The sequence below is a fragment of the Pristis pectinata genome, chromosome 1, assembly GCF_009764475.1.
Source record: "Pristis pectinata isolate sPriPec2 chromosome 1, sPriPec2.1.pri, whole genome shotgun sequence".
In the NCBI taxonomy this organism is placed as follows: domain Eukaryota; kingdom Metazoa; phylum Chordata; class Chondrichthyes; order Rhinopristiformes; family Pristidae; genus Pristis; species Pristis pectinata.
This window is the reverse complement of record NC_067405.1, coordinates 129,105,111-129,120,532: the sequence shown is the minus strand read 5'-3', so window position 1 is coordinate 129,120,532 and position 15,422 is coordinate 129,105,111. Positions and strand designations below refer to the sequence as shown.

At 38.9% G+C, this 15,422-nt stretch overlaps 1 protein-coding gene across 1 annotated transcript in view; it reads left to right on the top strand.

Annotated features, from left to right (window-relative positions):
• The window catches only part of asb2a.1 (ankyrin repeat and SOCS box containing 2a, tandem duplicate 1), a 28,844-nt gene extending 16,517 nt beyond the window's left edge, over positions 1-12,327 (top strand). The window contains exons 6-9 of the mRNA XM_052017033.1: positions 731-902; positions 3,227-3,782; positions 8,332-8,485; positions 11,555-12,327. Coding sequence (XP_051872993.1) covers positions 731-902; positions 3,227-3,782; positions 8,332-8,485; positions 11,555-11,700 — 1,028 coding nt within the window. The 3' untranslated portion in view covers positions 11,701-12,327. The remainder of the gene's footprint in view (positions 1-730; positions 903-3,226; positions 3,783-8,331; positions 8,486-11,554) is intronic.
• The last annotated feature ends 3,095 nt before the right edge of the window (positions 12,328-15,422 follow it).

The window sequence follows — 15,422 nt, the reverse complement described above, 5'->3', positions numbered from 1 at the left end:
GTGGCAAGGGTTTCGTAATCAAAGGACACAGTTAGAAGACAATTGGCAGAAGGCAAGATGAGAAGAGAGTTTGCTGAGCAGTAAGTTTTTATGCTCTGCATTGCACTGTCTGAAAAGGCGGTGGAAGCAGATTTAGAAGGGACTTGGGAAAATAGTTGAAGAGGAAGACCATTCACTGCTTTGGAAAATTACACAAGAGAGTGGGACTAATTGGAACTAGTGCAGACATCATCATGCTTAATGATTCCACAATTCTTTATACATGTTGGCCAATGGATAGATGCTCTATAATCCAATATTACCTTTACATTATCTGGAGTCAGAGGAACTCATAAGAATATAGTTGTCGAGGGAAACCTTCGTCATGCTCACTTCTGTAAACATGGCAGAGTGGCTGCTAGTTATACCTGCCCATTTTTTCTCTTGCTTTCCTAACAACTCTGTCCCCACCTATAGTAGAGGCAATTTACAGTTGCTAGTTAGTCTATTAACCACCTTGCTTTTGGCAATGTGGGATGAAACTAGAGCACTCGCGGAATCTCACATGGTCACAGGGAGAACAAGCAAACTCCATACAGGCAGCACCCATGGTCAGGATCAAACCCTCTATATTTCAGTCACTGTGAACATGATGGGCTGTAAATTTCTGTGGTGGATTATTCAACGCAACATTGCTCCATTTTTTGCGATGATAGCTGTATTACTGATATTACTGTGCTGCTCTCCTCAGGTGCTAATGTCAACACCCAAGCCAGTGATAATGCCTCAGCGTTGTATGAAGCCAGCAAAAATGAGCATACCGACATTGTGGAATTTCTCCTTTCACAAAACGCCGATGCAAACAAGGGAAACAAGGATGGCTGGCTGCCCCTTCACATTGCAGCTGCAAAAGGCAACATGGAGTAAGTTGCAAGAGACGTGACTGTCTGAGCTGAAAATGTAGAGGAGGTTTTAATTACCGTGGACTTGGACTCTGACACTCGCATTGAACCTTTGATATTATCATTAAAAAGAAAAATAAGATGGGAAGTGACTTGCTAAACTTGATATGGATCTGCTTTAGCAAAACGCAGATTCATGAACACATTCATGAGCATTAATTTAGGATTTTGATACCATCAACTTAAATATTTACACTGACTTGAGAAATCCCAGTACATATAAAAAAAACATTTACATTATAAGGTGGTGAAGTGGGTCATCTGTTCACTGTGTACACATTGCTGCATCTAGTTTTTATGCAATTAAACCATGAAATAAATTCCTATATACCATTATTAGAATTAATTACTCAATCTTGGAGAAGTCCATGATAGAACCTGCACTGGATGACAAATGAAGGAATGACTACTTCATCAGTGCAATATACCTTATGTTAAAGATTTCTGAATGTTAACCAAAGTTAAATGCTTACCTGTTCACATTATTTACTACCAGTTTCTCTTTTAATATCTAGAAAATAGATATACTGCATAGATAGAGAATCTGATTTTTGCCGACCTAGAATCAACATCGGATAAAACCTTCCTCCTCACCTTCTCCTCCACCTTGTTTATAGGTGAGCATTAGTGCAAAATAGTAAGAAATGTAGCTCCCCAAGTAATTCCTCACTATCTAGGCCACCTCATACTTATTTTGAGTTGGGAAGTCCATTGATCCCTGTATGACAAGAGAAATAAAAGGGACCCCGAGAAGCAGTCATTTTGAAACAAGAGCCCAGAAGTACAATACTTGTGTATGCTAAAGTGAAGGAATTCAATCAAAAACCCAAATATAGACCTGTGTGTGATTGTCATGAGAAACAGATTTGCTTTTGGGCTTCTGCGCAGAGGTACCCTGATGGACACAGAGGCGTCAAGTGGCTTTTAATTTGTTTGGATCACATTCATTTAAAATTCTTTTGAGCATGCAGAGGCAAACATTAGGCTTGCTTCAACATCAGTTAAGAGGAGCTGGTCCATCACTCTGGAATTTGTGGTCTTGATCCTCTTGTGGGTATGTTCCCTTTAAGATTTTAATGCCCATCACACTTCCCCCCCGCCTTCAGTGTGAGTCTCCTTCCAGCTCCCCATTGTCATACTCCAGTCTGATCATGACCATGAACACAAGTCCCAGCAGCCGATTACAATCTCGCCCACCCATCTAAGCGACACCAGAACCTAAACTTTGAGTTCCCGATTTCCCAGCAATTCCTCTCCAACTGAAACTCTAACCCTTCCTTCCCAGTCCCTGCCCTCTCTCCACAATAACCTCCCGCCTCCCATGTGACCTGAAGTCCTCTGCTAGCCTGCCAATGGCAGAGCTAGCAGAGGAACACCCTTTTTTTTATATACACACATAATATGCAAGATACCTTGGGCTTCATGCAAAAAAGGGGAATTGTCACAGGGGCAACACACAACAGACATCAAACAGCCCATGCCTTCCCCCATCACCACCATTGACAGTTAAACACCCAAAACAGTTTCTTGTCTAAGAAATATCCAGTTTCATTTTGAAGATCTGTGAAATAGTTCATTGATACAGGGATGGTTTTGCCTAGAAATTCAACTTTGGTATCACACGATGAACATGCAATACATTGTGTTTCAATACAGAGAGGCAATCAGATTTCCTTTTCAAAGTGGAGTAGAACATACAGTCATCATTATATAGTTATCTTTCTCAGAAATGCCATGGAGTCAGAGTTGTACAGCACAGAAACATGCCCTACAGCCCAAATGATCCATGCTGACCAAGATTCCCATCTAAGCTAGTCCCATTTGCCTGTGTTTGGCCCATATCCCTCTAAATCTTTCCTATCCATGTGCCTTTTATGGGACTACAGCGGTATGTTCTTAGTTTGGATTGTACAAAGGTAGGTTATGTTGATTGAGTTAAGTGAATGTTACCAAACCTAATGATCTTTGCATTAACTGACAGTGTAAGCAAAATAGTTTAACAATTCATCTCATCAAGTGTTTGCTTGTAAAACTTCAGTGCAAAAGTGTCAAGACTCTGTTCAGGTGACAAAGGGTTTATTTTACACATCTAGGCCCCCTTCTTGTGCAAGTAACTTTAAGACTGAGTCAATCAAACATAGAAGAAAGAGTGTGAAGCCACTTCTGAGAGTAATTGATATTACTGATTGCAGCCACAAGTTAGTCACGCGAGCAATATGTTGCTATTGAAAGCTATTGAAAATGATTTATGTCTGACAGTTTATCAATGCTTTGTTCTTACCCAGCCTAGTTCAAATGTTGCTTCCAGTTACCAGTAAGGTTCGGGTGAGACGCTGTGGAATTAGCCCTCTTCACCTTGCTGCACAACACAACCATGTGGATGTTATGGTAGAGCTAATGGAAGCTGGCTACAATATCAATGCCCTCTTATCACCTGAAAGATCCCGACTTTTTGAAGACAAACGTACTTCTGTTTTGTACTTTGCTGTTTACAACAACAATATTGAGGCTACGGAAATTTTGCTGAAGGCTGGAGCAAATCCTAATGTGGATCTGATAAACCCCCTCCTCATCGCTATCCGACATGGCTCCATCAGAATTATCCAGAAACTCATGGACTACGGAGCTAACATTAATGCCTATATTCCGACACACCCCACTTCCTTCCCAGCAACAATCATGTTTTCTATGAAGTACCTCAGTTTGCTAAAGTTAGTTATGGATTATGGTGGTGATGGAGAATCTTGCTTTAAGTGTGAATATGGCAACCGTCAACATCCAGAACAAGAGCAGAGAAGACCTGACAGAGAACCGGAGCGTAAACATCCAAAAGTTGTACAAGTAAGTTCCAATGTCTTCATTTGTTTCTTAATATTATTCATACAATAATAATACTCCAATTTTTTGAGGTGCATTGAGCATAACTGCAAAGTTAATGAAAATGTCAACCGTTATGCTGTATGGATCTTAGTACAGATTGATAATTAATAATATTGGGGAAAATCTCTAGCTACTAGACTCCACAAATTAATGTCTCATGGGTACTTCAGTGGTTCCAAGCTCAAAGGGCCTATTTTAATTCCTAGGTGACATGGAGGCTCAAAAAGACCAAAAGAAAGGGAGTCAAAACAGTTTTAAAATGAACTGAGCCAAATTTCCATTGCTGTCAGCAATTACCTTTGGGCCATGCAGGTTTAAGGCCCTTAATGACAGCATCTCTCATTTGGGTGTTTATGATGGAACTCCCCAGGTGGCTTGGGAAATCCCTTAATACACATCCATGATGTAGAGAGACCATGCCTCAGAACTACTTACTCACCTCTCAAATGGAATTTGAACTTCAAGTGGGACAGAAACTTATGAAAAGTTGCAGATTTCATCTCAAATTCCATGCCTTCCTCTCTTTTCCAGCTGTGGTGATTCTGCCTTCTCTCCATTCCCTTCGGTTCAGTAATTTCAGGCCGTAACTCTTGAGAAATAATCTAATCTATTTCATGTAGAATTCAAATACACACAGCATTTCAAAATTGCCATATGTTTCTTCTCCTGAAGTCTGTTAAAGTTCAGCCAAAACTGAAGAGAATTCCTTAAATGTTGCTCACAGGAACTGTCCCAAGCCCACAGCTTCTTTAAAGAAGATTCTTTTAAGTCACTGCCTCTGAGTCTCCAACTGCCTTCCCTAGAAAGGAGGCCCAATTGACCTGTTTCAGATACATTTTCTATCCTTCTATGAGTTACTAGGAGCCTCTAAGAGTCTAAATGGCAGCCCTCAAAATTTAAAACAAGACCAGCATTCATATACAAAGTATTAATCCTAAATCAAATCAAGCCAAGTTTATTGCCATGTGCACAAGTACGGTGAGGTACAGGTACAGTGAAAAACTTACTTCCAGCAGCATCACAGGTATGTAGGTACATACAACACACAGAATATAAATTATACAAGGCAGTGATGAAAAAGACAAAAAAGACATACTTCAGAATTGTGTATCTGATTGTTTTGAACCTGTTACCAGGGAAACCACAGCATTATATGGTGAAACACTGTGGAGAATAGGCTAAATGTCTTGTCAGTTAAAATTCTTCGCTATTTTATTTTGACCAGGCAAGTTGAGACACCTTCTGCTAGAAAGCCAATCTATATTTCTTTTTAAAAATTATTTACATTCTTTTAGTGAACTAGGCCACCAATAAGGTGAACCACAACCCTCTCACCATTGGGTCACAATTAGGCTCATTGCAACCCAGTACGTACCCTCAGCATGCCACCTCCCATACTACTCCGGGTCACACTGAATCAAAGATGAGGGAGCTCCCAGTGTAGGGAATCCCTCAACCCAGGTCTGCACCCTGATAACATTAACCTTGTGAAGGATGAGTAGAGCTCCTTCTCTTATAAGCTTATGGAAGAAAGTCCTGAATTTGGCTATTGTCCGATGGGCTCCCAGGTCTGTGCTCAGAGGGAGTCCACCAGAACCCCATGAAGATTAGCCTAGATTGTTATATGAGTATTGCTCTGACTGGACACCTCACATATTTCAGATTTTATCTGCTTTAGAAGCAGTTACTTGGGACCATGCACAAATATCACAACTGCAGAATACTTATTGGTTTTTAATACACAAATCTTCTTCAATGGGAAACTCAAGTCTCTCATAAACCAATGGAAACCAACATTTTGGTCAGACAAACTCCAATTAGCTCATTCAACTAATGACCTGTAAACTCAGTTGCTGCTGTGGACTGCTTCCAAAATGACAGCCAAACAAATTAAATTGAAATTTATCTTTAAAGTGATTTTCTAAGTAAATATTAATAACATTGTCCACAGCGTCTTTGTTTAGCAACCACTCTCAAACTCCATCACATCAGGAATTTGCCTTGTGTCTGTAGGACTAAGCTCCTTTTGCTGGATATACACATATATTTGTAGAATATTGCTTTAAGCTCCATATGGGTCTGACCTTACTTAGATTGCAGGAGGAATGTCAGAAGGTTACTGCTGAGTTGCAGACAAGATTGACAAAATTGACTTTTCCTTCAATAGTATGTTGATTCCAAAAGCCAGTCAGCACATTTGCTTTTTGGGGAAGTGTAATAACTTAAACTACATAAAGCAAAAAAACCTCAGATGCTGGAAATCTGAAATAAAATCAGAAAATGCTGGAGACAGTCAGCGATTCAAACACCATCTGCAGAAGGAGAGAGCGTGTTAATGTTTCAGGTCGATGACCCTTGATTAGAAATCATTTGAAGCGTCATTGACCTGAACCATTAATCTTTCTCTCTCCACAAGTGCTTCCTCATCTGCTGACTCTCTCCAGCATTTTCTGTTTTTTATTAAACTACATAAGCACTCTTTATACCTTTATTGTTTTGAGATTCCTGTTAGGAACCTTGGCCAACAGCCACCACTCCTCCATGAGGACCAGGGTGTGAACAAGACAGCACTGGACACCGCTGGCCCAGGGGGTAGTGCTGTTATATTCCCTCTCTCACACCTGACCTGGGGAGATGTAGCTTAATACTCAGCTCAATCCAGCCACGGGAATGAGTTCCTTCCCACAGAGTGGGCCATGTCACTGAACTTCTGCAGGTAGTTCATTACAACCACCGCTTTCCCCCTCTCTGAAGGACGCTGACCCCTGGTCTGAGCCAATCAGTCCACACACTGCCCCCTCAGATTACTGTCACTGTGCCACCTCCCTCTCTCTCCTTTCCAGACTCAATGTTCAGTACACGAGGCAGTGTGTGAGGGAGTGAGTGGGTCAGTATCCAGCACTGATGATCTGGGCCCAGACACCGCAGTAAAGCCGAATATTATAACACCTGCAACTTCTACAAAATCAAAATATAGGCAGGGCCTTACACACGGACTATTAGATTAGCCAGGAAAAATTTAGATGACTCTTCTCCATCGCAAATACAGAATGTTTCATGATTTGAACTTTTTAAAAAAATAATATTTTATGAAGCTCTATACAATCATCATTAGCAACTTTTTCACTTTAAAGTTGATTTCAAATCAAAAATTCTTGCTTTCAAATCTCTCTGCTGCAACTTCCCATCTTTTCACTGTACTGCTGATTCCCTATGCACCATCCTTTCCCTCTCAGCTGTTTGCTCCCTGATTCTCTTCCTCAATTCCATCTTTCCAGTTATTCTTTCAGCCTCTCTGCTTCTATTTCCTGGAATTCCTAGTCCGGTTTCCTTCAGCTTTCCCATTCTCTTCCCTCCTTTGAAAAAGAAAAACTACTCATAACCTTTTGGTTTGACAATGAACCCTCCAGAGTCCCTTAATTTGTTCTGCCTGCTATCCACTTCAACCACTTGATTGCGAAGAAAATGGAGTGTATTTTCCCATACACAGAATGCAGATAGCTTAATGGTATTTTCTGAAGACTAGTCCAAATCTTAACTGTCAGACATGTACATTGAAAACTGGTGTCAATTTGTACAGTTCTTTACAACTGAGCGATTACAAAGACTTTTAGTCTCAATAGATATGCTTCATTAAGCAGATATTCTTTTTATTAGCACGTTTTTAGTCTGCCGCCTATGGTTTAGCTGAGGACCATCAAGTATACAGTTTGATTGGCTACTTCATTGGGATGTTAGCAAGCTCCTGTCAGAAACATGCTGAAAAATGATCATTTTCGTCAGTGAAATCCATTAACATCAGATAGATAGGTACCTATTTTTCTGGACATTACATTTCAATTAAAGTAGTTTCAAATAATTGTAGGAACAGGGAAAAATATTCTTGCATCTCACAGAGCATTAGTTCCCATGGGCTGTTATTGCATAATGCATAACATGACAAAGTATTGGTCTAAAGCATAGCACGTACTACAGATATGCAGATAAGGCCTCCTGGAATACGGTACAGAGATCTCACAGATTATTTGATAGTCATATAGGCATTACTACGTTTGACAGTGTTCTCAAAATATAATGATCCATGATATGGAATCTCACATAAAACCTGGTTGGAGTCGATTGTTTGAGGGAGCCATTGTATAATAGTTACAACAGTCCTTATATAAATATTGAATAATATTATAGACCTCTACAGGAAATGGCATGTTGTTAGATCCACAGATTATTAGGTAGTGGCTTAGACATATATATATTTTTTTTAAACAATGTATAGTACTGAATGTCAATGAGAGAAAGCAGAACTTCTTCCAAACCAATATTATCACATCTACGGTAGAGTGGAGAGCATCAACACAGTGCCTACAACAGTTGGGTAACCCAGACTAATTTTTTTTAGGGGATGTACCTTCACAATATAAATCAGTTTGTTGTAATGTTAATATTTCTAAAATTGTTTATCGATGTGCCTTTGTGCAGGAGATATTCATTTATCATATAATCTCCTTTCCAGTTTTGTGAGATTATATCCACAGATGGAATCTACAGATGGGCTGGGCCAATCATTGATGTGATACTTGACTACGTTGGTAATGTGACTCTCTGCAGCAAGTTGAAGGAACATCTGGACAGCTATGAAGATTGGTCAACTATCAAAGCTAAATCAGGCAAGTATATACAAATAAATTCAAAACCTCAATAAATTATCCTGTTGTAGCCTGACATGGAAACAGTTTAAAATTCAACATTCTTATTTGGCATTTACTCAATTTTTAGCAAGTAAATAGAGTACCAATTCCATAAAACAATCTTTTGGAACTAAATCTTTCCTATAATTTGTCCTATGGTGACATAAATGCTTTTCCAGTGGGAAAGAAAAAACAAGGTAGCAAATCAGCTCAAGGTTATTTCTCATGTACTATCTGTTGCAAAATTCTAGTGCAAAATCACAGAGTGCTTTCTTACCTACTCTCAAGGAATACAGTGCTCCACATGGTGACCCAGGCAAGGAAAATAAGAAAAGAATAGGTGACAATTGGAATTGTTTTTTTATTGTCACTTGTACCGAGGTACAGTGAAAAACTTGTAAACCATTCATACAGATCAATTCATTACACTGTACATTGAGGTAGTACAAGGTAAAACAATACAGAACACAAAGTGTCACAGCTACAGAGAAAATGCAGTTCAGGTAGACAATAAGGTGCAAGGTTACAACAAAGTAGATTGTGAAGTGAAGAGTCCATCTTATCGTACTAGGGAACTGTTCAATAGTCTTACAACATAAAAGCTTTCCTTGAGCCTGGTGGTACGTGCTTTCAGGCTTTTGTATCTTCTGCCTGATGGGAAAGGGGAGAAGAGAGAATGTCCCAAGTGGGTGGGATCTTTGATTATGCTGGCTGCTTTACCGAGGCAGTGAGAAGTATAGACAGAGTACATGTACAAGTAATTTTAGGGAAAAAAAATTACAGGTTTTACTCTAAAATGCCACAATTATTTTAATGCTATTTCTCTTGGCTAAACCCCATTCCTTGGACCATGGTCCAAATAAAGGTGAGAGTAGTCTGGACAAACAGCAGCCTCTGCAATCAGTGGCTGTAAATCAGTATCCCAAAGCTAGGGCCAAGGGAGGCCCCCAGCTTAATATAGCTGCTGGCTTTTGCCTTATGGTTTAATCAGTAAGATATCTCAGTAGGAACCCTGCTGGAGAACACACTACAGCCACGCTACCTTGAAAGTGACTGAAATTAAAACATTGAATGTGGGAAATAGCCAGCTGGGCAGGCAGCATCTATGGAGAAACAGAATAAATGTTTCAGTTCAATGAACTTTTACTGGAATTGGGAAAAATTAAAGGTAAAAACAAGTCTTAAGATGCAGGGGAGAGATCAAAAGAGATCTGTGATAAGGTGGAAGGCAGAAGACAAGAGAGGTGGTGGAGTAAGGCCAAAGTGGGTGGTAAGGAGACAAATTAAGTAACAACAGATGGGTTGAGAAAAGAAGAAAATATGAACAGCAGAATTGTTAATCGAATCCTTTGCACTCAAATTTGAGTTCTGATAAAGGACCTTTGAGCTGAAATGTTAACTGTTTCTCTCTCCACAGATGTTGCCTGACCTGCTGAGTGTTTCCAGCATTTTCTGATTTTATTTCAGAGCTCAACTTTGAGCCTGAATGTTAAAATATGAAGTTAGTAAAGTTATTCTTAACAGTACTATTGGAGTGAAATTTGGCACAAGGGTACTAGTTAACTACCACAATAAACACTAGTTTTACCATCAACTCTCCATCTCTTATTGAATTAAAAAAAAGATCCTTAGGCTTATGCTGAGCTTCATCAGAACTGTTTGTGGGTCTGATGCCAGAGAGGTCAGCGTGGAAGTGGGATTCAAGCTTCCAAGCACTGGAAGCTCAATGTTTTGTTTATGGACTGACCCCATCCCCCAACCCAAGTTAAATCTCAATTGTCCCTCATGTAACACGGCAAGCATTAGTATGTAAATATTTGGAGCGTTCATTGTGCTGAAAAAGGCTGCATAAACAGCACTTGTTGTGGAGGAGTAGGGAATCAATTACAGCAACCTCTTGATTTGTGCATTTAGCAGCCCATGCTGATTCTTCAAGTTGCCATCAGACTTACTGCCTTGTATTAGTAAATGCTGATAGTCTTACCAACAGTAACATTTCAGTTTCTAGCACATAGATTACAAAGTACATAACATGTAATTTTTGAACCACATTCCCAAGAAAACCAAACATCTTGTACTGAACATCTAATCAGTGATTTTCTTTAAAAAAAAGACAAATCAATTATGAAAAACTACATACTTACAGGACCAACCTTTAATTGGAAAGATCCATGTAGTTTCTGCAAATATTAATATAATGCATTCTTGATGGGCCTTCAGGGATTTACTAATCTTTAAACTTGTTGCAGCATTAATTATTTAATTAATTAATGAGATTATTCCAATCAAAATATTGTCATAATTATGTAAATAGATTAACAGAAAACTTCTGTGCAAAATCGATCAAGCCATATAGTGTAAATTATCTAGAAACAAAATGCTACACATCTATTTGTTTAATGATACTATACTAGTGTTTGCTATTTTATTAACATTATTTTATATATCTGGTAATAATTGTATTAAAAGAGGATTTTGAAAATCAAATGTTATGTATAATTATTTTTTTAATACAATGGTTTGTTCTTTTCAGTACTAACGATGGTAAAACTTTCACCGTTCACCATCATTACTGTGTGAAATTGACAGCAACTGTGGGATTTCTGTGTATCCATGGTTTAACATGCACGGTAGTGGGCAGACGCGGTAGTGTAGAGGTTAGCATAATGCTATTACAGTGCCAGAGACCCAGGTTCAATTCCGGCCTCCCTGTGTCTGCATGGCTTTTCTCCAGGTGCTCCGGTTTCCTCCCACGTTCCAAAGATGTACGGGTTAGGAAGTTGTGGGCATGCTATGTTGGCGCTGGAAGCGTGGCGACACTTGTGGGCTGTCCCTAGAACACTCTACGCAAAAAATGCATTTCACTGTGTGTTTCAATGTACATGTGCCTAATAAAGATCTTATCTTAAATCCCATAAATGCTGGTTTTTAAATAAATCACTGAACATTTCCAGCATTTCCTGTTTTTATTCCACATTATTAGCATCTATTGTATTTTCCTTTATTGCTTCTATTGATTATCATGTGTTGACTTTATTCTTTGTTTAGAACCTCCGAGACCTCTTGTTCATCTTTGTAGAATTAAAATTCGAAAGCTTTTGGGACGCGAAAGATTAAAACTTATTGAAGTGCTGCCTCTCCCTGGCAGGCTGAGAAATTACCTGGAGTACAATTGTACAAACGAGTTTGCATAAACGAAGCCATTTGCAAGGAACAACATAATTTACAATAGAAATACATGTACATTGCGGGACACAGAGAAAGAAGTCAGTCCACAGTCAAAAGTATGAAAGCTGCACGTGATTTTTGATATGTGACTGTGCAACAGAGCAAAAGGAAATAATATTTCATGGGAAAATAACACAGAAGTTAAAGATCCACCAACTAACTATGTCGATGATTGACTGAGTGAATGAGCACCAGGAGGCTGGAAAATAAATTCAGGATTTTTGGATTTAGTAAAGAAATCTAAACCTGAGTGTTTTGAAATGGAAACTTCCTAAAAATGCATTTCATGCCAATCAACATGTGAAAGAAAAAAGGTAGGCTTCATTTCGGTTGGGTCCTTTCACGAGTTCGAATGGAAGGTTCCCCCAGAAGAGTCAGCCACTCTTTTTCCATTGCTGCCTGATCTACTGTGCATTTCCAACATTTTGTACTTTCAAATCAGCTTTCCAATAAATTGCAGCATTTTAATCTGTATATACGCAATATGGAAAAGGTACCAAGATTCGTGTAGAAATATGGAGACACAAGAGACTGAAGGTGCTGGAATCTAAGCAACAAACGATCAGCTGGACAAACTCAGCAGGTTGAGCAGCATCTGTGGGGGATGGTGGGGGTGGGGGGGGGGGGGGGGAAAGGAATTGTCGACATTTTGGGTCGAAGCCCTGCATCAGGACTATGAAGGGTTTCGACTTGAAATATCAACAATTCCCTCCCACAGATGCTGCTCAAGCTGCTGAATTCCTCCAGCAGATTGTTTGTTGTTCATGTAGAAATAATCTGTTGCATTAACATGCAAGGTAAAGATTTGGCAAGCACTTTTTTTTGTGAAAGAATGATGATTAATTAGTTTCCCTGCAACTCAGACACATTTTATGCATGGAACTTAGCTTCAGTTTGGACCTTGTCCTGAAAATATACCATGAAAAGTTCAAAGCTACTTATGGTCAAAATATTAATGGAAGTTTAACATAATACTTAATTTTTATGCTTTATATTAAAATAATAAACACAAATTTATAAGCTGTTCTTTAACTACTTTGGATGTTTTAAGAAGTGCTTTTTGTTAAATGGAATACCATAGCAACTGTTGTTTTCTTTTTCTACGCTACTAGTAAATAGTTTTTGGAAAAACTTTGAAGCCTTTATTCCTGAGGTCTCTCAGTGTCAAATGCACCATTTTAGGATCAACCAACACAGAAGAGACTTGCCCAGATTTCCATCTTGCCTTTCTTGAGTTACCTAACCTTACCCAAGCTAGCAGGTGGAGTACTGAAGCAGGAATAGGCCCCTCAGCTGCTCGAGCCTGTTCTGCCACTGAATTGGATTGTGGATGATCTAGAAAATCCATGCTGCCATTTAATTAAATTATAGCTGATTTGCTCATTTTTGCTCCACATCCCTTGATACCCTTATCCAACTAAAACATTGTGATCGTTATCATGAAAATTTCCTTTGAGCCAGCAAGCTCTGCCTTTGATGTAGCGAGTTTTAGATTTAGCCAATTTTTGTGTTGAAGAGTGTTTCTTGATTTCACTCCTAGTTCTAATTTTATTGCTCTCCCCCATTTTTTCTGGGTGACTCCACTGGAGAAATTGTTACTCTGAATCTACTTGCCAATAATTAAACACCAACATCATGCAAAGTCAAGATCATGCCTGGTAGTCAAATATCAACCCAGCACTCAGCGTCAAGAGCAATACTTGAAGAAGGATTTTGTGACTGAAGTGCTAGAGAGATGTTTACATGATGATATTGTTAAGCAGCTGCAACTGCAGAAGGTAGGAGAAAATTGGGTAAACTGTGCCCTAATGGGAAAGATAAGAGTTTCTGTTTATCTGCACTCTTTATATATTTGGTGTATTTTAGTGGCAATTCCAGAAGTTTCATTAGGCTTATGAAGTAATTCCATTTTTTAAGGTATACTCACCAACCTGAGGTCTGTAAGATTAATGATTCTACATCACAAGGGACAGAAGGAAAACTAAAGAACTGAATATAGTACCAGCCCTATAGCCACCAGAGTTGATACAGTTTAGTAATTCTCCTGTCATTCAAGCTTTGTGACCAGACAGCTATAAGTAATTGATTTGATGCACATAATTTGCATATAACTACCTTCCACTCTGCATTTTTCTGGAAATATTACCCTGCTTTTATTGGGAGAAGTTGCTGTGGTTCCTATTTTCCCTGGTCATTTGATAGATCTTGTTTTCTAAGAAATTGATATGGTTTGCTGAGAGTCATTTTCTGCACCCCATTGACTGACACAGTATTGTCTACAAATATTAATTAATAATTTGGCTTGATGCCTGTTTGTAGTTTAGACAGTTCTACACTCAAACTTATTTGGAACAGCATTAGGGTGATAATGCAGAATATAACATCTATCCTAAGGAAACCATTATCCTCCATTTTATTTGGTTGTACTGAACACTGGGATCCAGTGATAATAGATATTGTTTTTAAACAGTTTGGAACTGCAAGCATATTGCAGAGTTAAAGTACTTTGTTGTAGTTTTATGCACTGGAATGTTTTTGTGGTTTTTTTTACTATAAATTTAACAGGAATATTATAATTCTGACAGTAATTATAGTAAAAATGTATTTGAACTAAGTTTGTGTCTGTCATAATTAATCACCATAACTGTAGCAAAACTGTTGTTCATATTAGATTCTTAAAAAAAAATCATATTACTTCACATTCATTGTGTTTTCAAAGAAACCAAAGCTGGTCTCTTAATGACATCAAAACAGAGAATGTTACAGCACAAAAACAGGCCATTTGGCCCTTCAGATATATGCACTGCTCCCTAACAAGCGCAATCTCACAATCTTGCATGTTTTCTGTAATATCCCTTAATATTTGTTAATAATTCCTCTTTTTCTATTCTCATCTCTAAGAAGTATTGGCATTGAGGAAGCTGATAAATTTAAGTTCACAGGTGTGATAAGAAATTGAAAAAATAAAGAACTCTGATTCCAACCCATTCCTGGATTTGCTGGAGGTGAGTTTGGAACAGGTGAGCTCAGTCTGCTCTAAGGAGGTGGGCAAATATTCAAGGCTTTTAACTTATTCATTTCTAGGCATTGCTGGCAAGGCCAGCATTTATTGCTCATCCTGAATTGATCTTGAGGTGGTAGTGAACAGCTTCCTTGAACTGCTATTATCCTACATAGAGCACTACAGCACAGAACAGGTGCTTCAGCCCACAATGTTGTGCTGACATTTTATCCTGCTCTAAGATCTATCTAACCCTTACCTCCCACATAGCCCCCTATTTTTCTATGATTCATGTGTCTATCTAAGAGTCTCTTAAATGTCCCTAATGTATCTGCCCCCACAACCTCTGCAGGCAGTGCGTTCCATGCACCCACCACTCTCTGTGTAAAAAAATAGTCTCTGACTGCCCAATCTATGCCTCTTATCATCTTGTACACCTCTATCAAGTCCCTTCTCATCCTCCTTCTCTCCAAAGAGAAAATCCCTAGACTTTTCAACCTATCCTCATAAGACATGCTCTCCAATCCAGGCAACATCCTGGTAAATCTCCTCTGCACCCTCTCGAAAGCTTCCACATCCTTTCTATAATGAGACGACCAGAACTGAACACAATACTCTGAGTGTGGTCTGACCAGAGTTCTATAGAGCTGCAACATCACCTCACGGCTCTTGAACTCAATACCCCGA